At 42.9% G+C, this 26189-nt stretch overlaps 2 protein-coding genes and 1 long non-coding RNA gene across 6 annotated transcripts in view; 2 read left to right on the plus strand and 1 right to left on the minus strand.

The window, feature by feature from the left end:
• Positions 1 to 12038, plus strand: part of LOC142891210 (uncharacterized) — an 80926-nt gene extending 68888 nt beyond the window's left edge. The window contains exon 2 of the long non-coding RNA XR_012927202.1: positions 11574 to 12038. This is a non-coding gene — a long non-coding RNA (uncharacterized LOC142891210). The remainder of the gene's footprint in view (positions 1 to 11573) is intronic.
• The window catches only part of LOC142891186 (NLR family CARD domain-containing protein 3-like), a 183854-nt gene that overhangs the window by 1384 nt on the left and 156281 nt on the right, over positions 1 to 26189 (minus strand). Inside the window, exons 1-2 of one of the 3 annotated variants that reach the window (XM_076030649.1) lie at positions 751 to 1020; positions 433 to 582 (exon numbers count right to left, since the gene is read on the minus strand). In XM_076030649.1, coding sequence (XP_075886764.1) covers positions 433 to 563 — 131 coding nt within the window. In that variant the 5' untranslated portion in view covers positions 564 to 582; positions 751 to 1020. Of the gene's footprint in view, positions 1 to 432; positions 613 to 750; positions 1021 to 26189 lie in introns of those variants that run through there. The other 2 variants (XM_076030648.1, XM_076030647.1) reach the window with 2 other exon arrangements.
• On the plus strand, positions 22952 to 25193 carry LOC142891178 (tripartite motif-containing protein 16-like). 2 transcript variants are annotated; one of them, XM_076030637.1, is made up of 2 exons: positions 22952 to 23940; positions 23974 to 25193. In XM_076030637.1, the coding sequence occupies exons 1-2, from the start codon at positions 23003 to 23005 to the stop codon at positions 24665 to 24667; spliced, it is 1632 nt and encodes a 543-aa protein (XP_075886752.1). In that variant the 5' UTR covers positions 22952 to 23002; the 3' UTR covers positions 24668 to 25193. The 2 variants fall into 2 exon arrangements, with proteins under 2 accessions (XP_075886752.1, XP_075886751.1); XM_076030636.1 differs by having other exon boundaries at positions 22953 to 25193.

Genomic DNA, 26189 nt, shown 5'->3' on the forward strand with positions numbered 1-26189 from the left:
TTTCTCGGCTGGTCTTGTCACATCATTTAATATATTATTAGATGACATATTCACCTATCAAATGGATATTTTCTATCTGGTGTGGTTGACACCTGGTGGGCTCTGGTTGAGCAGTGGCTCTGTGGAACTGGCCCTTTGTTTCTCAGCAGACAGAGACAGTGGAGTCACATTGCACTGAACTTTGGATTGAAATTCATCTCAGTGGAGTTGAGCTGCACTTTATGACAGCGCATCAAACATTCCTGCCACTGCATAAAGTTCAATCTCAGAAGGGCTTTGCTGCATTTCAACATGATGAATGAGACCATGTCAAAGATTCTCTTCTCTTGACCACTGACCACAACATCTGACACCTTTTCACCTTCTGAGGAATTTATCACTATCAAATCAAACTAGAATTAGACTGAGAAACAAGGACATTAGTGTTCTTACTGTCTTCCAGAGGCTCCAGTTTCATTACTGAAGTCTATAAATTGACCCATGGAGCAGTCATCCTTCAGAGACACCCCACTGGACCCTGGAGACTTTGCTCTGTCCTCCTCTTCCTCCACCGGAAGACTCATCTTGAGTCCTGGAGTCAGTCTGAGGTGAAATATCAAGTGTGACAGTCAGCTGATAACCCAGTGAGTTCCACTTCAGACAGAGAGAACAGGAAGAAACACTGAGTTCCCAGTGGGATCAAACAGACACACGACTGCTGGTGTCCACTCACATCACATTTCATGAGTTCTTCACTCAGTGACGACTCACCTGTTGCTGCTGCTGTTGCTGCTGCTGTTACTGCTGCTGCTGCTGCTGCGCCTCAAAATGGAGCCTGACACAGAACAATTTTGACTTTAAGCTTCTTGTCCTGCTTCTGCTGCTCACTGTGGATCCTCCCATCCTGCCGCCTCAACTGCTCCCACACTTCCAGGAAATCACATGATGCTGTGTGTGTGTGTGTGTGTGTGTGTGTGTGTGTGTGTGTGTGTGTGTGTGTGTGTGTGTGTGTGTGTGTGTGTGTGAGAGAGAGAGAGAGATACAAAGTGCACAAGCATGTTTTTGTGTGTGTGTTGTTCTTGTCACGTATTATCTGGCAGTTTACTCCCCATTACAGGGAGCATTAGCGCCACCTATGGTCTGTAACCTTGAAGAAAATCAAAAGCAGCAAATAGAAAACTATGTCAAAATAATATTATTTTGTAGTTACCTCCAAAGGTGGGATGGGGAGAGACATTCACCTGGTTGGCGGGGTACTTAAGTGGGCATGATGGGGGCGGGGTTTGGTGTGTTTGATGTTCCGGGTTCCACGTAGTGCGGTGGATTTGAATGTGTTGGAAGTGCGGAGAATAAACGCTTCAACCTTCTGCCTTCGCTTCTGGGTCTCATTCTCTGCACCTCCACAATATATATATATATATATATATATATATATATATATATATATATATATATATAGAAAATGGTTTTTATGCTTTTATGTTTTTATGTACAGCACGTTGTGTCAGCTGTGGTTGCTTTTAAAATGCTTTATGAATAAAGTTTAGTTTAGTTGAGTCACCAGAACTAACCATCACCTGTGGTGGGACCCGACTAACACCTGGAGGAAACACACAACTGCTGTGGAAACAGAGCTGCAGCAGCAGCAGGACTGGAGTTAGCTGCCCCCTAGTGGAGCAGACTGTAATAAGAGCGACCACAGTGAACAACTGCAGTGAAATCAGGTGATGATGCAGTTTAGATTTTCCTCTCCGACAGGTCAAACTGTTGTTTTGTAGCATCTGCAGTTTTAAGAAGCGTGTGTCATGTGTGTATAAATAGAAGAGTGGAGCGTTCAAGTTTCTCTTGTTGCTGTTTGACAAAGACTGGCAGTATTTTCATGCATTTTCTCTTTATTATTATTATTATTATTATTATTATTATTATTAATATTATTAATATTATTATTATTATTATAATTATTATTATTATTATTGTTATTGTTATTGTTACCAAAATATTTTGTTGTTATTCGTTTTTCTTGTTTATGTCCAAGAGGGAATGTTGTGTTCATCGGCAGGTGACTATTTAGGTCAGGTGATTATGTGGCGGGGCCGTGTGCAAAGGCGGCGTTTTTTTGACCACGTCCGTTCAGCTCAAGTTGCCATTAAGAATTTTTCCTTTGGATATAAAAGCACAAAGTGAGGTACGTCATCTAGTCTTACTGAAAGTAACAAAAATAAACAGGTAGACAATGTTCTTACTGTAAATGTGTCATCTGGTTTATTATTTTTGGTTTCAAAAAAGTGCAACAGCAAGGTGCAACAATAAGTTGTAGTGCAAGAACAACAACAATCTTTTTTTTTATTATTGCTCTTGGGGGCCCCCTAGTGGCTTTGGGGCCCTAAGCCGTCACTTACTTCGCTTATGCCTTGGGCTGGCTCTGCAGGCTGGGCCCGAAGAACGACGGTGCTCGAACGTGCTTCAAGCCACGTCATGTCTGTCGTAACGGCGAAAGACCCATTGTTTTTGAAATGTTTCCCTATTATTATTTTTCTTACACGTATTTCCACCCAATTTTAACCCCTTTAAGCCTGTTCGATTTAGATAAAATTCCGCACGCACGTCAGGCAAACATTTTCTTTTGATGCAACAATGACAAGTAAAGGTGCTCCATAGTGCCACCTCCAGGCAAAAAACAATACCCGCACTAAAAAAAATTCTCACAGCCAGTATGAATTTCCAACCATCGTGGAAGCAAAACACACGCGCTTGTCGTCTACCTACATTTCATTCTCTCAGGCAAAGTTCCTATCTCCGACAGAAAAGGAACCAATCAGCTTGTTTGCAGGTATGTGCAATAAAATCAACATTTTTTTTCCAACGGTCTCTCCACTAAAACCACAATGGCGCTCTGTAGGAACGTCACCCAGTAATGAGACAAGAACCCACGCGTTTAGGTCGTCCACCTCTACATCTCATACGCTCTTTTGGGGACTACTGGGTCTTTCCTTGCCGCTTATGAAAACACAGTTCTGACTGCTTAAAAAAAAAATACATTTTGAGCATCCCCAGAACCTCAGCATGCCAACAATTTTTGTTTTCTTTCTGTTTTTGAGACAAAAATAAGAAACAACCATTAATTTGTCTCATTTTCCGTCTGTCTTTGACTGCTCTGCATTGTCTCTCAGGGTGCAGCTGGGATCGTTGGATGGGTCATTTATAGGGATGGAGAGATTCAAGCAAATGACGGCGGTAGCAAAACTGATGAGAAAAGTTTGGTAAGTTATTTTAGCCCAGACGCTCCTCTGGCAGCTAACTCTACTTGCTCACAGGCAATAACCAACAGCATTGCCTATTTTATCTGTGAAGTTCAAAGTTCAAGTTATTTATTGTCATTGTTGAACATAGTTAACAACAAATTTGTTTGGAGCTGCTTATTGTTATATATCCAGCCGTATAGCGTTGTAAAAAAACGAGGGCTTCAATCAACTCCTTCACATCTTGGATCCTAGGAACAAAATACCAGTTAGGTGTACCTTTACCGACTGATTCCTGCTCTGTACAACAAAGTGACAGGAGAGGTAGTTGCGTCCCTGAGTAATGCCCAACGAGCCACTCAGTCATACATCACAGCCACAGCACACCATATTGATGATGAGTGGAACATGCAAAACCCTGTTCTGCAGACCAGAACGTTCAATGAGGCCCACACAGGACAAAATCTGTCAATCTTTACTGCGTGATGTCTGCTGTGAGTGGAAGATTGAAGAAAAGAACTCTGCATTCGTCACTGATAATGCAAGAAATATGACACTGGCTGGAGCAGGTGCAGAGATGGAGCCACATGTGCAATGCATCGCACACACTCTTAATCTATCTTCTCAGAAGGCCCTGAAGGTGGACACAGTGTCGGCACTTCTGGTTAAATTAAGGAAGCAGGTAACATTCTTCCACAAAAGCTGCAAAGCATGTGAAGCTCTGAAAGAAATGCAGACCCAGTTGCACCTGAAACACCACAATCTAGTTCATGATGTTTCCACCAGTTCCCTGGAGATGGTGAAGCGTTATTGGGATCAGCAGCCGGCTGTGTCACTGACAACAAGGAAGCTAAAGCCCAGTGGAGAAGGCCTACCCAGTCTCACAGAGGAAGACATGACCCTGATCCCAGAGATCATCAAACTGATGACCCCCTAAAAACAGCAACCAAGTGCCTCAGTGAGGAGAAGACCCCCAGCATCTCCATCATTGCCCTAACGCTGGCCAAACTGCGGGAGGATTTTGAGCTCGATGTCAGCGATCTACCAGTCATTTCTGTGATGAAGGACAAATTCAGAAAGGACTTTGATGCCGGCTACACATATATCCAAGACCTCCTCAACAGAGCCTTAGCACTCCATTCCCTGTTCAAAGACCTGGAATTCCAGGACGATGACAACCCTAGAGACACCATATTCCTGGGGATCACAGCAGAAGTGGATAGAACAGTAAGATTATGTGCAGTATTGTGGCAAGTGTCTTTGTCTTACTCTCACCCGTGCATTGCTTTACTTAACTGATGATTTTAATCTGTTTTGGTTGGACAAAATCTAATCATTTATCTGTGCTGATCATCTCTGTGCTATTGTCAGGCAGGGGATGATGGCAGACTGAGAGCAGGCACCTGCCCAGAAGCTCCAGGTGACCAGAGAGGATGAGGAGGAGGAAGAAGAGGAGGCAGGTTTGTTTTGATTGAAATTTATAACTGAACAGTAACTTATAATTGTGTTGATTTAAAAACGAGTAAGATATTATTGTAGAAAAAAAATTCTAATTGTATAGCATTGTATTGAATTTCTCCTCTCTTCTCCACCCTCGATGAGGCACCAGAGCCTCCCAGGAAGAAGTCTTAGATTGAACCAGATGTTTGAGGGTTTCCTCACTCCAAGATCACCAAAGAAGAGCATAAGGGACAGAGCTCAGGGGGAAATTGCAAAGATACGTGGGGAGTAGGGTTGTGCATCTCTGGTCTGTGGCCGATACGATACGTATCTCGATACACTACCAACGATTCGATACATTAAAGATACGATACGATTCGTATATTATATTTCCGATACGATACGATTCATATATTTCCGATACGATACGATTCCCCAATACGATGCAGTGCGATTCAGCACAGTTTGATCCAACACAATGTGATTTGATTTGAGACTCCGATGCAAAGGAATGATGCTATGCAATTCAATGAGTTTGATTATTTATCCACCAAAATACAAACATTCTGTATTTTTCAATTTCAATTTCAATTTATTTTGTGAACAACTGGTTCACAATTAACAATAACAAGGCAAGTGCAATGAAAAATAAATGAACCTTTCCTTATTGCTTACAAATGGAATAAATGTAAATTCTTATTGCAGTTGCTGTAAACAGACACCAGCCTAACTGTCATAATAAAACAGTCATGACAGTGAAATAGCTTGGCTGTGATGAGAAATTGAAGACAGAAAAAGATTCAACTCAACTCACTAAAAAAAAAATAATAATAATGTCATGGTTCCTTGAACTCAATCAAAATTAGTGCACAATGCAACTACTCATTGGTGTGTGACTTTCAGTCCATACTGTATTATTCAACCGACATGTTCCACTCTAAGCTTTTTCTTTAGGAATATCAGTTGATCCACATGATGGGGGTGAAGCAAACTGCACTGTGCACTGCGCTGTGCTGTAACTTCCAGCACAGCGCCCCTTCCGCTGTGCCAGAATTCAGGAGTCCGGCGGTGACCAGTGTTCTTTGTTGTTGGGCACTTTTGGCTGTAGAATCGTTCCACGAATAGCCGCCGAACGATGGTGTCGTTCACGCCAGGCTTGAAGCGGCCGTGTCCGGCTCGCGCAGCGATCGTTTCGGCGTTTTCTTTTTTGTTTTTTTTTACTGCGCTGTGCTGTAAATTCCAGCACTGCGCTGTGCATCGCTGTATCGGTCTGTGACAGACGTAAAAACCGATGTATCTAGATTTAATCCCAAAATTGCATCGATTCACGGCTGCTCTACCGATGCATTCGCATCGTGCCCGCGCCTGTCCGTGTATCGATACGTATCGGTTAATCTTCCCATCCCTAGTGGGGAGGGATTGTTTAGCTCTTAATGGTAATGTGCTGCAGTGGTGGAAAGAACAGGTGGATCTGCCAATGCTTTCCAAATTAGCCAAAAGCTACCTGTCCATCCCTGTAACAAGCGTCCCGTGAGAACGGGTGTTTTGCACAGATGGTGATATGGTGACAGAGCAGCGCAGTGTGCTTCTTCCTGAACATGTAGACCAACTCATTTTCCTGAAGAAAAACTTAAAACTGAAATGAAGCAGTGTGAGTTGAGGTGTTGACAGTTAGAGTACTTACACTAGAACCTCTAAAACTAAAAAAAAAAAAAAAAAAAAAAAAAAAGCACTTTTTTTTTGGCATACATTGTGAGCAAGGAGGAGCAACATCAGGGACTCAGGTGAAAAACTAGCCCAGAGTTTTGTTTATCGAAGCTGTGGTAGCAGTTGTGATTTATTTTTATTTTTTTTTGTTCTGTTTAACTGCTATATTGTTTAAGAAATCAAAATAATTTCTGCTCACGGTTCAGTTGCACTCTTAATGTTATTTGCACATTCTAATGCAGGGAAGAATAAGGTTTGTGTGACCTGTTAACCCTCCTGTTATGTTCGTTTGTCAGGAACAGCAATGATGTTCCCGGGTCAATTTGACCCTGTGCACAAGTCTCCTGAAGATGTCAGAAACAAAAAAGCATTGTTGATATTTCATTACTAACTCCATTACCAACTATTGTGTCAATATTTAGTGCAACGGTGTTCTCTTACCTCGAACAGGTAACGGTTCAATTAGGAAAACTAAATCGTTTTTCATTAAAAAAAAATAAATAATAATAATACATTGTGCTGCTAGTCAGTCATACAAATCACATCGATTTGTATACGGTTAATTACCGCCCTCTAGTGGACGTTTCTGTTCTCTGCCACTAGCAGTCTGTTTATATATGGTCAGCTCATGGTGCAATTGCGGGCGGTTCGTGTCCATGCTTACAGCCTTGGAGCATCTTTGTCTGTAAGCCTACGTTTCTTTTGATGTTATGATTTGTTTATGTTTAATATGAAACCTTTGGTGAAGCGTAGTTGTTTATTCTGTACATTCGCCACTGCTATTTTTTTTTTAAGTCATTAGCTCGGTCAGAGTTAAGCTAGCTGATATGTCCGGCTTACGTTTTTCTGCCACAAACTTCATTTAATGTGATTTATTGATTCAATTTGTTCATATGCATTTTGTGTGTATTTGTTACAGTTTTACAGCATTACAAAGAGACAAGTGTCGAGAAAAGCGTCAGTAAAGACAAGACTTCTCCTCACGGTCGTCTGGACTCTCTTTATTGTTGTTCACCATCTGTTTAGCCCTGGTAGTAACGCCATCGTGAGGACAGAATATACTGTACATGTTTAAACCTTTTCTCATGTTTCACCACTTTACCACTTCTGAAAGACCAACATATAAAACACAATAGTTCTACGTAACAATAAAACACAACACTTACATTTTGTTTTACATACATGCACTGTTTGTGAACCACAAATAAAATAAGCAATCGCAATGAATAAGGTATGTGTGTGTGCACTGGTTTTCATGGGGTCATGGGGACAAAATTCTGTATACACAGCCACGTCATGGGGACCAGTTGCGGGGACCAAAATGCTGGTCCCCAGGAGGGAAACAGTTCAAATCAATACAGGAGGTGCTCTACATGTGCCTCTGAGGTTTTCAGCATTGGCCCGTAAAACATGATTTTTGATCATTGTGTTTGTGTTGATGGTGCTCAAGGCACTTAGTGTAGCGTTGTATTTGCAGGGATTTCAGAATATAGTCGCATGTAAATCAGAACGAGAGGATTTATGCAAAGAAAGGACAAAATCTTAAGCCTAAATATTTAGAAAAATCACAATAACCTGTGTTTAATCATAAAATGGTGTTAATTAGTTTGGTTCACTGCTCTGTTAAAAACCCAAGCTTTTACATGAAGCTGGTGTTGTTGTTTTGTTTCTTTTGTTTTTGTTTTTTGTTTTTTTTGCAAAAAATGTATGGAGGTATCAGTAACAGTTGCTGGAATGCATAACAAGTGATATATTAATGAAGTCAGTTTTAAAAATTTAGCCACAGTTGTATTTGATTGTATGGAACTTTTTTTTTTTTAATTGAATATTTAAATCTCTTAGTATTTGATTTTTTTTAGACATGCCAGAATTGCCAAAAATGATGATTAGAATCAGGTGTGATGGAGAAGAGATAATCTAAGGGCATGTTTCCTGCGTTTGATGATATTTGATGTGATATTTTAAACATTCTGACTGAAGATAACCTCACTCTAATGCCACGAAGGGTCCGCCCCCTTCAGGATGCCATTTTCCATCTTACCTCAAGGACTGACAAAACACATCAGTTGTGCATAAAGTGCATCAATGCAGTGAAAGGTACGATGTGGTAATAATAATTACATGACACACAATCTTCTATGCGTAAAATACGTACAATTATTACCAGATGAGTATCAAATGCAAAACCTGAGATTACATTAGATATTAGTAGGGCTGCAATGAACAGTCAACACTATTGACACCAACAACAATTTGTTGACACAGAATATCATGCTTTACGCTTTATTTAAAGAGACAGCAATGCAATTAAAATCCTAGGAGATCATTTATTGTAGCAGTACACAAATGGAAGTAAGGGTTCCAGTATTCGGGGACTAAAGCAAAAACAAACAAACCAAAAAAAAAAAGATCTTGTGACTGAAAACATTTTTTAATGCGATATCAAGTTCTCTGGCTATCTATACACCCAACACACAGAGCTCTTTTCTGCCTTCCAGTTCCTTCCCAAAGGTTTTCAATGAAAAGTAATGCGTGTACATGCCAGTAAGTGCTGTGTCCTGTAAGCCTTCAACTTTCAAAAGGTATTTGCCTGTACCATGGAGTAATAGTAATCAATCCCTGACTGTGAATGTGTGTGCTTACTGTACTTTATTAAGATACCATGTCCTTCCTGAATAAATTCCAAATTGAAATGTTCAAGACCAATAGCATTTTAAATCAGGAAACAGTACTAATCAACTCCAACCATCTGTCTACCCGTCTTTATTTTGCAAGTTGTACTTTATGTATTACCATGAGCCCAATGATAATGGTAGAGTGGATGGCTTAACCTGTTTGGTTGAAAATATTGTTACTTCCTTCTGCAGGACGTGGTGTGTTTGCAAGGACTACAATCAGCAGAGGAGAGTGTATTGCTGATTATAGGGGGGATATGATAAATGATTCAGAATATCAGTGCAGAACAAGAGTTTACCACCCATCATGTGCTGCGTTTATGTTTGCATTCAGGTGGAGACGGAAAACATGATGGTAAGACAAAGATTTCTGCCTATTCTAAACCACATGAGACCAGATTCAGATATTGTGAATTGTACTTTGACATGATGTTTTTCTTTTTCCCAATTTTTTTAAGCATTGATGCCTCAGCAGAAGATGAGCCATTCGTGTGGCTCGTGAATGATGAACACAGGAGGCCAAATTGCAACATGAAAAGGATTGATGTGAATGGACAGCCACACCTCTGTTTATCTGCGGTAGATGACATTGGAGAAGGAGAAGAAATAATGTAGGATTATGGAGGCCAAGATTGCCCATGGAGAACACAAGTGTGTTAAAACAGTACACATTGAACAGAATGACTCTGTGGAACAAAATGGAAGTAATTGCAATGTTTGATATTTTGAGTATGTTGGTATGCATCTCATTGAATTGATTTTTAAAAAAAACAAAAAAAAAAACATGAACCTTGAACAAGTGTAGATTTTCTAAATTCCTGGCTGTACCACGTGATTGCTTCAGGAAGTGGTTCAGATTTTGCCGCGAGGTTTAACGGCTTATATAGACCCCTCAGGCTCCATTCAAAATGGGGGTTATTGTAGGAGAGTTGCAGTCAGTTGAGATTTGGAGAGAGTTTGGATTACTAGATTTTGGATAGCATTTATAGTTTGGAGAGTTTGAGACTAGATATCGTTTAGTTTGGAGATAGTTTTGAGAGCTTAGGGAGAGAGTGAGGAGAGGAGAGGTGATAGGATGGAGCCCCCTGTCCTGTACATCAATGTCCATGTTACACAAGCATCTATGCCAGGGGTGCCCATTACGTCCATCGCCATCTACTGGTCAATCGCGTCCGCGTCAATTCCAGCAGGTAGAATGGTTCAGGCAGGAAGTCAATGATTAGAAAACACGGTGGATGTGGTTTATTTTGGTCATAATGTACGATGTGCTGGATTTTGTTTCTATATGTGCTGTGTTTTACAGTGAAACGTAAATGTGACGTATCGCCTTGGGCACTGTTCAGATCAAATAAAGGAGACATAAAGCAGATTTCATTTTAAATCTGAAACTATAATGAACAAAATCAATGTATAGCTTAGATAGCTGCATTTTGTATGAAAGCAGACAGGGACAGGAAAGAGAGTTTGGCTGTTGTTTTCTTTAAATACACGCCAAACTACCGGGGTTGTCGCGTGAGCTTGCAATCCTGGCGTAAACTGATCGAGACGCCTCACTCGGAAAATGCGCTTCAAAGTGCGCACGCACCGCAGACGCGCCGGAGATGCTGGGAGATGCTGCTAGCAAAACGTCTGCGTCACACACACACGCACACCAATTATCCCTAACCTATGCGCTGGAAAACACAAAACTATACAGCAAAACATCTTAACGTAAACACACTTTTACTGATGAAATCAAACATAGGCAGATATAACCTTAACAATTTTAAACCATGAGTTTTCTATGCAATGATGAGCATAAATGCACATGGGAACATGTTGACCCATTTAATCCTCCTTCTTTCTTTCTCACTGGACTACAAATATATTTCTGAATGAATATGTTTTCCTATTTTATAGTAGGTGGATCTTTTTGACTTGGTCATTTTAAAAGTAGCTTGCATGTTGAAAAAGTGTGAGCACCCCTGATCTATGCCCTTTTCCAAGTCCCACAAGCACTTTCACTGTCATCTGCCTGATTACACCCATGCCCTTTTCAGAAAAAAATTGCACAACCTGACATATTATATTAGCATTTTCTCAACATTTGCACAAACACAATACATTCAAAAAGTGTATTATACACATATTATAATTTATGTAGAGAAATGATTTGGTCCAACATTTTTTGCAATTCATAGTCATTCCCAACAGACGTAACAGACACAAAAATTCAATGCATCACACATGTGGTTGAGACACAGCTTGCCTGTGATTGTACACTTGGCCAGTAGGTGGTGTCGTGTGCACATGAAGCTTTGAGAAATGAAGCCTTTCTCCAAGCAGTTGGCTCAAGTGGTTCAATGCCTCATGAGGCTTCACCTCACCATCACTACTAGACAGTGTGGTGTCTTCATCCAGAGAAGGTTGGAGGCGCTACACTCTGATTACTGAGAATGAGAAGAAACAAGTCCTTATTTGGCAGGGAGCCAAATGAGCCATCACTTCTTCCGCTGTCACCTGTTCAAACAATTTCCTGCAAGACAAGCCTGAGGTCACAGGTTCCTGTCCCCCGTGCCTCCGATGGATCATAAGTTCCCCACCATGGAACTGAATGTGTTGTAGAGTTTGATGGTGGTGGCAAAGCCAGTTGCTTCTGCTGTCCATCCTCTGGTCCCCCTCTGGTCACCAGTTGATGAGGGATGTGCTTCCTTTGTCCTTCCTTGAGCTCTTTGCATGACTCCTGCAACAATGCCTTTCTTTATGTGGAGGTCTTTTGATTGATTTCAACATTTCAACATCAATAATCATATCATTGTAAACAAACACCTAAACTAATCATATTATGAAGCACAAACATCTAAACTAAACATAATAACACCTTCACCCCCACTGAAAATGCTCAATCCTGCAGTCCTGTCTTTACTGTTGTATTGTATTTGGACTGTTTATGCACAATTTTGTTGTACACGTTTTCGTGTTGCAATGACAATAAAGCCGCACACCACACCAAAAATAATCAATCAATCAGTCAATCAATCAAATTGTATTTATATAGCACCTTCCAACAACCAAATGGTGCACAGGGTGCTTTCCAGAGTGAAACAAATAAAAGCAATTTCAATAAAAACAGTTAAAATACAGCAAAACTGTGAAGGAAAAAAAAGGAATGTATGGAGTGTGAGAGTCAGTGTGTTGTCAGTAATGCCTGTAGGTGTGTGGATGGAGTGAATGGTATGAGTGCGTGTCATCTGTGTGCAACAAAGAAAAAGCATGACGGGAAGTGAAAAACAAAGCAGCTGCTGCGGTGGAAGCCAGGTGTGAGAGAGCCAGTGCTGAGGGAGGCGGTCCTAAACAAGCTGTGCACCGTCCAGGTGCACCTGGTTAGTCATCAGCACGTGAAAGAGACACACAACCAGTACACAGCAACAACAGGACAATAGCCAAGGCCCCCATGGCCATAACAGGGCCACACTTCACAGCACACTGAACCTACTCACATAGATTTTTCTATCTACATACACATCAATCTGCTGAAACATGCAAACGGAAGCAGGTGGAGATTTAATTATGTTGGTCAAGAAAAAAGGTGCATTAAACATTTATTAAACAAATATATATTTATTAGTGCTCTGACTCGATTAAAGAAAATAATCTAATCAATTATGGTCTTTGTAGTTTGTCAAACCTCTGACCTTTGACCTCTGGTCAGCTCACTCCAGATTATTCTGTCACAACCTTTGAATTTTTTTCAAAAATTAATGGTGTCAAAGTTCAACTCAACGCCGTTTTATCGCCAACAATTTTTTTATTATTAATTTTTTTATTATTATTATTATTATTATTATCATTTTTAACGCACACGGTGCTTTTTGAACCTTTGGCCGCTCCGTAGATTGTGGAAACGGGAAATGAATTGACTCACAGCACACAGTCACACGCTTGCAGCCGGCTTGTAAACACAACAACAACAAAAAAAACGAGCGCTTCCATTCGGCGCCCATGTTAATCAATGTAGGAGTTCACACCAGGCGCGCGGCTCCCCTCGCGGATCGCGCCATGCATTTAATGTCAGTTCACTGGACGTGGAAGCGAAGCGCCGAGCGCTTCCATTCGGCGCCCACGTTAATCAATGTGGTGGTTCGCACGAGACGCGAACAGGCGCGCGGCTCGCGCCATGCAGTTGTCGTTTCGGCGTCTGCTCTATTTTGTGCGCGAGCGATCCTCGTCAATAGTACAGGAAGTCGCTCAAAAAAACGAGAAAATCCGGTGAATTTTCAAAATAAACTAATTTCAAAATAAAAACCGAATGAAAAATTCGATCATATTTGTATGTTATATTTGTCAGTACATTGTATCAGAGTGCGAGAGAGATTAAACAAATACACACACACACACACACACACACACACAGAAAGACTTGATCAAAATACGTCTGTTTGATCCTAGAGATGCCGGTCAGTGATCATTATGAAAGAGGTCTTGAGATGGACACCTGAGTGGGTGTTAAATGCTGCATTTGCAGAAAGCAAGTATTTGCCTACTCCCATGTTGATATGATTATTAAAAAAAATGGAAAAATATCAGTTTACGGTAGATTTAGAGCAGGTAAAAAAAAAAGTGATTAATTTGCGATTAATTGTGAGTTAACTATGGAAAACCACACACACACACACACACACGCTGCTGGGCTCTCTGCTATTGCCTTTCATGATGGTATGTGAAGGGCAGGAAAGTGCACTTCCTATCTGGGGCACACAAGCACGTGGAACAACAGAGCGTTGTCCCCAAACAGATCTATCTTGACTAATTAATTAATGTTTTAATTAATGTTTTAATTTTGACAAAGTGCCCCTGTTGGGTTTTCCACTTGTAGACTACCTGTTCGTTGATTTTCCATCACCACTTGTAGTAGATTCTGTTCCTCCATAGAAAATTAACACACCGTTCGTTGTTATTTTATGGTTTTATTTTCACTCTTTGCGCTGCATAGATCTCTTCAACAGCGTTCTTATTCATTGCCCGTGCTCACTCAAGACTGGAACAGGAAAATGCAAAACATCTGGTGAACTCCTTCACATAAAAGGCAAATAATGACACATTTTATAAATACAAAATAAAATTACATGAGCACACACAATCTAACGGCCCCTGAATAAGGTTAAAACGTTCAACTAAATCTTGTTTTTGTTATTCTTTTGTGGAATGGTTTAAAAAAAAAAAAACCCTAAGCATTATAATATAATCATTTTAAAACATTGACAGTAAAGGCGTAAATTAAAATACCTTTGTTGCACACACTGCTTAGGAATTTCATGGGTAAAACCCTAGACATGCAACACTCCTGATAGCCAAATGTTTTAAAAGAGGCTGGTATACGTGTGTTTGTGTGTGTTTGTGTGTGTGTGTGTGTGTGTGTGTGTGTGTGTGTGTGTCTTATTTGTGGCACTTTTTTATTTCATGCTGCTTATTCAATGTCAAATACTCCTCTCTGAATGGCTCTTTGATCTGTAAATATGTCTCTAATGTCAGTGCCTCAGCAACTGATAGTTTTAAGTTAAATATCAAGAAAATTTAATTTTAGTAGAAGTAGTAATTTCTTGCAGTAAGAAGATCTTCACTGAACTTCACTATATCATCTCCTTCCAGACACAATGACAAGAAAGATGAGAGAAATTGCTGACTCCCTGGATTGGGAGCCAGAAATGACTGAAGTATTTGAAAAGGATCACGCCAGGAGGTTTGACTTTGCCCTTTTGCCAGAGAATATTTCTTTAGAGTCTACTTGGTTGCAATAACTTTTGAATTGACCTTAATGTTAAAGACACTTTCATAAAGTGCTTAATCTGTGCAAAATGTGGTCAGATGAAAATTTTTACAGAGCGACTGCGGACCCTTCTGTGGGCGCCGCAGCAGAAGGAGGAGCGGACCCTTCTGTGGGCGCCGCAGCAGAAGGGGGAGCGGACCCTTCTGTGGGCGCCGCAGCAGAAGGGGGAGCGGACCCTTCTGTGGGCGCCGCAGCAGAAGGAGGAGCGGACCCTTCTGTGGGCGCCGCAGCAGAAGGGGGAGCGGACCCGCCCTCAGAGCTTGACCTTGACTTGGTAGGTTCCCCTCCTGCCTGCACACCATTGACTCATTGGTTTGCTGTGTTGAGCTGAACTGAGAAGACCACAGACACTCTTCCTTTGTAGACACTGCATACAAACATCCTCTTTCTCCAGTCACATCTCTGTTATGTGGCCTTAGAAAAACAATGAAACAGTGTTTCTGCCACCCCGTCCATAGCAGGAGATATCAGACCCAGTTTGATTCATCATCCCGACTCTAGGAGAGTTCAACTGTCATTTAACAGTGTTGTGTGTGGAAATGTTCTTGTGTGTCCAGATGTTGCACTCACACACATTTATAGATGGGAGACTGAAGCACATTGAGCTGATGGCTACTTATTGGAAGGTGATTCTGGTCATTTTTACATTTAAAGATGTGACACTACTTTGATGGTAGTTCTACACACGTCAGCTTAATTCTATCACTGAAGGTGTTTCAAATGTCCCGCAGTACGTAGAAAAGATGGAGGTGGCAAACGGTGTCCTCCAGCAGGAAATGGACAAAGTCCTCCAAAACATATATTTTTTTTTTAAGTCAACAGTGGTGAGTGGAGCGAGGCTGCAAAAAAAACAAGAGGTCAAGTAAACAGGAGTGTAATCTTGCTGCACTGCCACCTAGTGGGGTGGTAGGAGTTGCTCTCAAGCTCTCAGTGGTGTCGCTGATTAAAGACTAAGACACCTCAGGCTACATGAGGAACTGCAGCCTTTCTGGCTAAACAGTTTCAGGATGAGCTTACTCTGCGGTCATGGGGGGTCTGTCTGGAACTCAATGACATTGTTATGGGATCTGGGTGCAGTAGTAAGGATCACATCCCTGTTAATGTGTTTTGTGATTTGTTTCCACAGGCAAAGGAGGGGGAGAAACTTAAAGCGTCTCTATTTTAAGTTTCTTGGATTCAAGGTCTTGTTCTGTTCTGTTCATTTTTCTCAGAATATCCTCGTTTTAACAGGTAACGCAGTATTTACCCGCCACCCACTGGATATTTGACTGGTTGAATGCTATAGTTTAATGCAACGTGCGGACTGTAAGGTCACCAAGATAGCACCTATTGTGTATTTATTACATGGACACATTTTGGGTTTAAAGCAGCTAGTGCGTGACCCACACAAAAACAGTTGTGATGGATTCTCCATTAAGTTAGTAGCGTAACATTAAAATCTATAAGAATAAACAGAACGAAAAAAAAGCAGACAAAAATAAACATGAAAGCAATATTTTTTCAAAAACCTTTTCTTAAAAACGCAAGTGGTCATGATATCCATGAATATTTTTTGACAAAAGCCAGCTCATTTCTAAATATCTCCAAGGACACAACCTTAGTCCTACAAAACAAGATAAAGAAACAACATACAAGTGCTATAGATATTTGATAAAAAAGACAAAGCGCTTCAAAACTCTTACAGTTGCTAGCTTGTGACCAGCTAAATGGAAATTGTTGAAACAAGAAATAAAGGACATGCTGAATACAAAACGACACACATGGCTTCCTCCTCTTTGGACTCTGCAGCATTTTCCATCTTGTTGCTCATCCTTCTTTTCACTGTTGAATTTTTGCACTCTTTATCAAGAGAGAACAAATATCACTTACCGCACAGTCAATACACAAGCCTGATACTGGGATTAGAACAGCAGACTTTTGAGGTATCGTATATCCAAGAAGTTATTGCTGTTCTCTTCCGTTTTCTTGCTTTTACTTGGAGAAAAAGTCTGTGCACCTCTCTGAATCTGTTTTGTCTCTTAGCTTCATCGGTTCCACCAAAGTTCCATGAGTCTAATGTTCTTTCTTTTGTCTTTTAATGTTTAGCTCTGATTTGGAGCAAAGATTGAAAGGAAGTAACAGATCTTGGCACTGCAGTGAACCATGTCTCTGTGCAGAAGAATAATGTAATGCTTTGGGTGCCCTGGCCAGTGGGGTCATGAGGGCCCGACCCTGGAGCCAGGTCCAGGGATGGGGCCTCATCAGTGCTTTCGCACCAACACAATCAGTGCATAAATCTAGTTATCAAGAAAAAAAAGTTTAATTTCATTTAAAAGTTTACTTTTGAATGTTTTGATGTTTGCAGCCTGTTTAAAACAATGATTGACACGTCTCTGTAACATCGCGTGGTGGTTGGGGACAGTGCCTGTGGACTGGCAGACCGGGGTGGTGGTTCCTCTTTTTAAAAAGGGGGACCGGAGGGTGTGGGAGAGGAGGATACGGCCGATAGTCGAACCTCGGATCCAGGAGGAACAGTGCGGGTTCCGTCGGGTCGTGGAACACTGGATCAGCTCCATACTCTCCGCCGGGTGCTCGAGGGTTCATGGGAGTTCGCCCAACCGGTTTACATGTGCTTTGTGGATCTGGAGTCCCTCGACGCATCTTGTGGGGGGTGCTCCAGGAGTATGGGGTCCGGGGCCACAAGAAGGAGCTAAGCCGAAAGGCAAAGCTCTCGATTTACCGGTCGATCTACGTTCCCACCCTCATCTATGGTCACGAGCTTTGGGTAGTGACCGAAAGAACAAGATTGCGAATACAAGCGGCCAAAATGAGTTTCCTCCGCAGGGTGGCTGGGCGTACCCTGAGGGACAGGGTGAGAAGCTCGGCCACCAGGGAGGAGCTCGGAGTAGAGCCGCTGCTCCTCCGCATCGAGAGGGGCCAGCTGAGGTGGCTCGGGCATCTGTTCCCGATGCCTCCTGGACGCCTCCCTGGGCAGGTGTTCCCGGCATGTCCCACCGGGAGGAGGACTCGGGGAAGACCCAGGACACGCTGGCGGTACTATGTCGCCCGGCTGGCCTGGGGACGCCTTGGGGTCCCACCGGATGAGCTGGAGGAGGTGACCGGGGCCAGGGAGGTCTGGGCATCTCTGCTAAGTCTGCTGCCCCCGCGACCCGACCCCGGATAAGCGGTAGAAGAAGAGGCTTCAATTGCAGAAGAAAAAAAACTCAACTCAGCTTCTCTTCCTGCTTCTGCTGCTCACCGTGGCTCCTCCCATCCAGTCGCCTCAACCGCTCCCACACTTCCAGGAAGTCACATGATGCTGTGTGTGTGTGTGTGTGTGTTTGTGTGTGTGTGAGAGAGAGAGAGAGAGAGAGTGTATGTGTGATGTGTGTGTGGTGTGTGTGTTCTTCTTTTCATGTATTATGTGGCAGTTTGCTCCCAGTGGAAATGTCTTGTTGGAAGTGTGACAGTGGACGGTCCTGTCAGTATGCCTCCAATTGATCATGCGCCCTGGCTCCTTGGCCAAATGGTGAAGCGTGCATGGCTATTACCCGGGAGTCTGCGGTTCGAAGCCCGCCCGGGCCTTCTGCGCCTTGCCACAGAAGTACAGAAAGATCAACTCCCTGGGACAGACCCGGCTGCAGAAACAAATGATGGGGGGGGGGGGCACTTATTCAAACCTATATTTTATCTGCTTCAGGCTTCACGGCAGCTCCATGGCCACTCGCACAGTATTGAAATATTATTTTCTCTCACTAACAAGAGGCAGACAAAATACAGTTATGACGTTCTGTGTTCATTTATTGAGTTGGATAAAACAGAGGATAGAGGCGTTCAGAGAACAGCTGCAACCCCGCACAGCTCCGCTTCCGAGCTGACCAGCTGGGGCTCACGCAGCTCACCGATTGGCTGGGTGGGGCAACTCTGCACTGGCTACATTCGGTGGAGAGCGAAACATTTATTCATTTATTTATTTATTTATTTATTTCTTTTTTTAAAAAGACTTTTAACAGTTTTAAATACAGTTTTAAACATAAATCAGCTTCAATGAATTTATTTCAAAATAAATCGAACTGTTTCACAAATTTTAATGACGGCTCAATGCATTGTGCATCTCACAGTTAAAATGAATTATTTTAAAGGAAACTTTAACAACAACAAAAACATGGAGTTATTCCCGGACCTGGGTTACAACTGCAAGGCATCACCATCAAATGCAGGAATCTCTCTGGCGGGGAGAAAAGCTGCTTGATGTTGCTTTACAAGCAATTCAGTGATTTCATTTTGCCTCTTTAACACGCCAGAAAGGAAACCTTTGTTTATTAGATTTCCTTTTGTTGAGATGGAGGAGCCATGCTCATCCTTTTGGTCGTAACCCAGAGGTTTCTTTTCTGCCTTTGCTTTACATGGTATAGTTTGGTGAGGAATATATGACTGCTGCAGGCTTTGAGGATGTTTTTGAGATGTTACTGGAATTTTATATACTGTAGATGTTCCAGTGGCCTGGAACTGGCGTAAGGGTGTAACATTTTCTGACTTCAGCTGCTTTGATGTTGACGGCTGTTGAGCTTCCGGTGGTTGCGGTTGCTTTAATGACGAAGGCGGTTGTTCAGGTGTGGCCTGTGACATCACACTCCCCATGAATACATGCATGTTGCCTTCTGCTGCAGCCAGCTCAGTCTCCACGTGGTGCCTTTCCCTTCTTGCTTTTAGCTCAAGTTCTTCCATATGGAGTGCATGTTTGACTTCCAAGGCCTGAGCTTTGGCCTTTAGAGCAGCTTGTTCAGCCTCAGCCTTTAAGCATGCAGAAGATAAAGGAGAGGATGCTGAGGAGGAGCTGGCATCTTTGCTTGAAGCCCTGCTTGCTTACGGGCCCTTTAGCCTGGGACACACTGTCCTCTGGCCCCACCAATAGCCCATTTGCTTCTTCTTGCTCCCCCAGCTCCTCTCGCTTCTTTTGCTCATCCTGCTCATCTCCTTTTTCCACATCACCTGTAAAATATTTACTTTGTAGATATAAGGCTTGTTAAACAGTCTAGTTCCAGGGGGTGATCAACTCAATGGGTCTGTCTATTAAAACAGTCAGATGGAGGCAGATGAGGTGATGATCCAATAGTTTATTGTGTAGGATATTGTTTGTACTGGTTTTTCTGATGAAGGAAATAAAATAAAGGGTAAATATTGAGCCAATTCAACACAGGGCCTCTACTCTAAAAAAACATTTTTGAAATAAGGAATAACTCTCTTAACATAAACAGGCCGCACATAATCAGATTCTAAATACAGAAATATAACATAAACTCACATTGAAGTACACACAACAATGCTGTGACTCCTGACATGCGGCCAGCCAGCTCCTTTGTTCTCAGGGAAAAGGGGTGTGACATTGTAGAGCTGGCTTCCTATATCACTTAAGCTCCGCCCTCCTTGGCCGTGATGGATGCAGGTAGAGGAGGGGGAAGTATGAAGGTGCAAGGAGGAGGTCAGGGATTTTCCACATCACCAGTCAACCATTCTTTAATGTCAGATGAGAAATGTGGAAAAGGTATCAATTTAGGCTCATCCCAGTCCATATGATCCGCTTCCCTTTCCTCTCCGTTAGAAAAGAGATTTTGTACAGCCACTTGCAAATCCATCAACTCCCCCAAATAATGATCCAATGCTTCAACATGCTTGTTCATTATTTCTTGACTTTCTCCAGCTTCCAACATGCTCTTCATTTCATTCCTTTTGCGCGTTAAAACGCCAAGCTTTCCCCGCCGTGCGTGACGCCATCATTTTTATCAGACTCATGTCATCATTCATTGCGTCAGCTTTTCCAGTCAACGACATTGTCACGCACAGGTGGGGTTATTTTAATTGCACACATTTGACACAGTTGTCCCACAAAAGGATCCTTTTTGAAAAAGCGGTGCGCTGCGTTCTGTCTTTGTTGAACTCAGAGCGCAGAGCGCGGCGGCTCCGCTTTGTTTGCGTCAGAATGAGGGAATGAAATCCAGTACTCACAAACCGCTGACACTCGCTTCACTGCTGTGGGTTCTTTGTTTCTTTCAAGGGGGCTTCTTTCGTCTTCGCTCCACACTTTTTGGACTTTAAATGTGTCGGCTTTCGCTTTGTGAAGGCCGTGGTGTAGAAGACGACGGTCAAAAAAAAGCTCCTTGGTCGCCGAAATGTTCTTGGTCCAGGACAGATGTCTCAGTAAAAGTCTGCAATGAAGCAACTTCCATTCCTTTTTTTCTCCCAAAGCTTTTTTCTTTCTTTCTTTGACCCCAATCAGTTTCTAATAAAGAGAAAATGCATGAAAATACTGCCAGTCTTTGTCAAACAGCAACAAGAGAAACTTGAACACTCCACTCTTCTATTTATACACACATGACACACGCTTCTTAAAACTGCAGATGCTACAAAGCAACAGTTTGACCTGTCGGAGAGGAAAATCTAAACTGGATCATCACCTGATTTCACTGCAGTTGTTCACTGTGGTCGCTCTTATTGCGCCATAAAGCAAATGCATGTATGTACATGTATATGTGTGTGTATATATATATACGTATATAGAGCTGTCAGTCGATTAAAAAAATTAATCCGATTAATCGCATGGTTTTCCATAGTTAACTCACGATTAATCGCATATTTTTTTTATCTGCTCTAAATCTACCGTACACTGATATTTTTACATTTTTTTTAATAATCATATCAACATGAGAGTTGGCAAATACTTGCTTTCTGCAAATGCAGCATGTTTATTCGTGTTGGAGCAATGACAAGTACTACTAACAAAACAAAAGATGCACAGGTTTGTGTCATTCAGTTGTGTGTGTGTATTTGTTTAATCTCTCTCGCACTCTGATACAATGTACTGACAAATATAACATACAAATATGATTGAATTTGTCATTCGGTTTTTATTTTGAAATTAGTTTATTTTGAAAATTCACGTCCAGTGAACTGACGTTAAATGCATGGCGCGATCCGCGAGGGGAGCCGCGCGCCTGTTCGCGTCTGGTGTGAACTACTACATTTATTAACATGGGCGCCCAATGGAAGCGCTCGTTACAGTAAATGCACATCACTTTTGTCTTCTCAAGACTGCCATCTGGCAGGGTTTTGAAGTGTAACTTTCCATTTACAATTGACGCCTTATCCATGTTAGTCTATGCTCAGTGTCTTATTCTGTTGTTGTTGTGTTTACAAGCCGGCAGCAAGCGTGTGACTGTGTGCTGTGAGTCAATTCATTTCCCGTTTCCACAATCTACGGAGCGGCCAAAGGTTCAAAAAGCACCATGTGCGTTGATCGCGCGATAAAATTGTCGGCGATAAAGCAGCGTTGAGTTAACGCGTTAACTTTGACACCCTTATATATATATATATACATATACATATCCTCTCATCCCCCCCCCCCAACCCCCACACACACTCATTTCCCCTCTCTACTTTCTTCTCACCCCGCTACCCTCCCTCAGTCCGGTCATGGCCAGAATGCCAGACATTACCACTCAAGAGGTAGCTCCTGAAACCACCCATGTGGCTCACACTCTCAAGATCTACCTCTGAGAATAAAATCTGTCAGCCATCATAGATATTCAGAGACACTTCTGCTTGTCATTATGGCCAGACCGGACAAAGGAAGAAGAAAAAAAATTGCTACATAAAGCTCTTTATGAAGATCAATAAGTTAGTGGCTAGCAGATAGCGGCAAGCGGCTAGCAGATAGCAGATAGCGGCAGTGCCTCACTTGAAATAACAGTGAATTACCTGTGACAGGTGAGGACACCTAGCCTAACACCCAGCATTAGCATTAGCCTCTAACACACACGCACGCATACACACACACACTGTGTGTGTGTGTGTGTGTGTCCCAGGAGCAATCACATCAGCAGCAAACGATGACTCAGATTGTGAACTACGAACTTTGATTCGTCGGCGTCGGCGTCGTCTGTCTTCAGCGCCAAGGAAACAAAGTGCACACACACACACACACACACACACACACACACACCCTGACACTCCTCTTCCCGGAATTAGTCAGGAGGTTAGAAGCCCCGCCCCCTGTGCTCCCTGCAGCCAATCACAGTCCTGACTGGTTGTTTCCTCTCCTTCAAGTCAAACTGGTTTTGTTTCTGAGGAAGTTGGAACCCAGTTAGCCAGTCAGTCAGTCAGTCGCTCTCAGAGGTGAAATGGCTCAGGCAGCAGCTCAGCTGGACCCAGAAACCTTCTCTTGTTCCCTCTGTCTGGATCTTCTCAAGGATCCAGTGACCACTTCCTGTGGACACAACTACTGCAGGAAGTGTCTCCAACACCACTGGGATGCAGAGGAGGAGAGGAGAGTCTACAGCTGCCCTCAGTGTAGGAGGGCCTTCACACCGAGGCCTGTCCTGGAGAAGAACACCATGTTAGCAGCTCTAGTGGAGACCCTGGAGAAGACTGGACTCCAAGATGCTCCTGCTGATCACTGCTATGCTGGAGCTGGAGATGTGGCCTGTGATGTCTGCACTGGGAGGAAACTGAAGGCCCTCAAGTCCTGTCTGGTCTGTCGGGCCTCCTACTGTGACTCTCACCTCCAGCATCATCGTGATGCTGCTCCCCTACAAAGACACAAGCTGGTGGAACCCAGCCAGCAGCTCCAGGAGAACATCTGCCCTCGTCACGATGAGGTGATGAAGATATTCTGCCGCACTGATCAGAAGATCATCTGTGGTGTATGCTGTATGGATGAACATAAAGGTCACAACACTGTGTCAGCAGCAGCAGAGAGGACTGAGAGGCAGAGAGAGCTGGAGGAGACCAGGCAGAAGATCCAGCAGAAGATCCAGCACACAGAGGAAGAGCTGAAGGTGCTTCAGAAGGAGGTGGGGTCCATCAACGGTTCTGCTGATAAAGCAGTGAAGGACAGCGAGAAGATCCTCACCCAGATGATCCGTCTGCTGGAGAAAAGACGCTCTGAGGTGCAGCAGCGGGTCAGATCCACACAGGGGGCAGCAGTGAGTGGAGTCAAAGAGCTTGAGAAGAAGCTGGAGCAGGAGATGATGGAGCTGAAGAGGAGAGACGCTGAGCTGGAGAAGATCTCACACACATTGGACCACAGCCAGTTTCTCCACAGGTTCTCCTCACTGCCAGCACTCAGTCCGTCTCCAGACTCCTCCAGCCTGGAGATCCGTCCTCGGAGATACTTTGAGGACGTGGCAGCAGCTGTGACCAAGCTGAGAGATGAAATACAACAAGTTCTGATGGAGACTCAGACAAACATCTCATGCACAGTGAGCAATGTTCATGTTCTACTGAAGGTACCAGAACCCAGGAGCAGAGAGGACTTCCTCAGATATTCACCTCAAATCACTCTGGATCCAAACACAGTGAACAAACATCTGTTATTATCTGAGGAGAACAGAAAAGTGACATTCATGGAGGAAGTTCAGTCTTATTGTCATCATCCAGACAGATTCACTGACTGGCAGCAGGTCCTGAGTAGAGAAGGTCTGACTGGACGATGTTACTGGGAGGTGGAGTGGAGAGGGAGGGTTGGTGTAGCAGTGGCCTACAGGAACATCAGCAGAGCAGGAGGGTCACTGGAAAGTTTATTTGGATGCAATGACAAATCCTGGAGTTTATATTGTTACTCAGGTGGATATGGGTTTTATCACAACAGCATCAGGACTGATGTCTCAGGTCCTCAGTCCTCCAGAGTGGGAGTGTACCTGGACCACAGAGCAGGTCTTCTGTCCTTCTACAGCGTCTCTGGAACCATGGAGCTCCTCCACAGAGTCCAGACCTCCTTCACTCAGCCGCTACATGTTGGATACTGGGTTCCTTCAGGTTGTTCAGCTGAGTTGATGAAAGTGTGACTGAAGTCGTCAGAGAGACTCTGAGCTGAATTCTCACCTTTGATTCTTCTTCTGTCTTCACCTTTGTTGCCCAGTGTCTCCGGCTGCCAATCACAGGGTGGGCGGGGCCTGGACGCCACTTCCTGTTTGTGCTCCTGGTGACTGTGGTCACATTGTTTCTCTTCCTCTGCAGCCCATTCATCCCACAGATTAATAATGTGTCATTAGTCCACATGACAACTTTATTACTGTGGAAACACAGCTGAGGTCTGTTTCCACTCTGGACCTTTCCACCCTGACCTTTGACCTTTCAACAACTCATCCATCTGATAAACCTTCTGACTGTTGATCCGTTTGTCAACAATCAGATGAATGCATGTAAATATTGTGAGAGAATTTTTTCTTTTGATTCTGCTTGTTGGCTCAATGTGACAATAGTCAATCAATAAGTCATGAAATATGCCATCAGTCTATATTGCACAACAATATCAAGTCAATGATCAACTGTTGAATTGAAGCAATAAAGCAACAAGACAATCCAGATAAAGTCTCTGCTTGTTAGTAGATTTCTCTTCTGTCAAGATCTCCATGTATTCACCACAGACATTTAGAAAGTCAACACCATGAAGACAAGATCAAAGTTTCAAAAGCACATCAGTCAATGTGGGAAACAGCTGATATTTATCTGGCACACACACACACACACACACACACACACACACACACACACACACACACACACACACCAATATTTTACAGAACAAGTAGAGAACGGGTACTTTACTGACTCACAGTGTATTTACATTATTGCATCATTACCAATGTTCCCTCTAAGCTGCTTGCTTGCGCAATCGCGCACTACTTGCACATTCTCAGCGCACAAGGAAATCTATGTACCGCATAAAATAAAATTCAACAGAAACGTATTAATTCATAATATTAGAGCTTTTATTAGGCGGCGCACCGCTACGCCTTCGGAATGATGATTTCTTTCTTCCAGCACCGTATGAGTGCAAAAGGCAGAGAAAGTTTCCAGGCTGCAGCGCCGCGCTGACATAGATTGCGTAACATAGTGAAGAGGTGCCACTCCGCTCTATTTTCACTGGCTGACAGCAGCACACTGGCTTAGCTTGTCTATTCAGAGAAGAGCTATCACTTCGGCTTATTTTTCAATCTATGTTATCACATGCATACTACTGCTCATTCATTGGTAGTTGAATTGTTAGGTGTGCTTGATCAGTAATTTACATTAATTTAAAATAAAAATTTAACATATTGTTAAATATGGCGCCGATGACGACGCTGAAGCCCTCCCCCACAGTTTCAAACAATCCTAGAGGAAACCCTGATGGGTCGTAGAAATGCTAATACAAAAGTGAGTAGTTAGATATTTTACAGACAAAGAGTTACAGGAATTCACACTGTATCACAAGCTACAGCACACGCATTTCTTCCAGAACATGACCCTCAGCCAGGCCACAACTGGACCTCAGCCAGGCCAAAGCAGGACTCTTCCTACGGTTAAAGCAGGACTCTCACATAT

This window comes from Nelusetta ayraudi, unplaced genomic scaffold, assembly GCF_046127955.1.
Source record: "Nelusetta ayraudi isolate G7.1 ecotype Tasmania unplaced genomic scaffold, CSIRO-AGI_Nayr_v1 ptg000028l, whole genome shotgun sequence".
Taxonomy (NCBI): Eukaryota; Metazoa; Chordata; class Actinopteri; order Tetraodontiformes; family Monacanthidae; genus Nelusetta; species Nelusetta ayraudi.

What these genes read in the sequence shown, in the direction of transcription:
- LOC142891178 (XM_076030636.1), top strand. Translation starts at nt 23,003, where the DNA reads ATGGCTCAGGCAGCAGCTCAGCTGGACCCAGAAACCTTCTCTTGTTCC.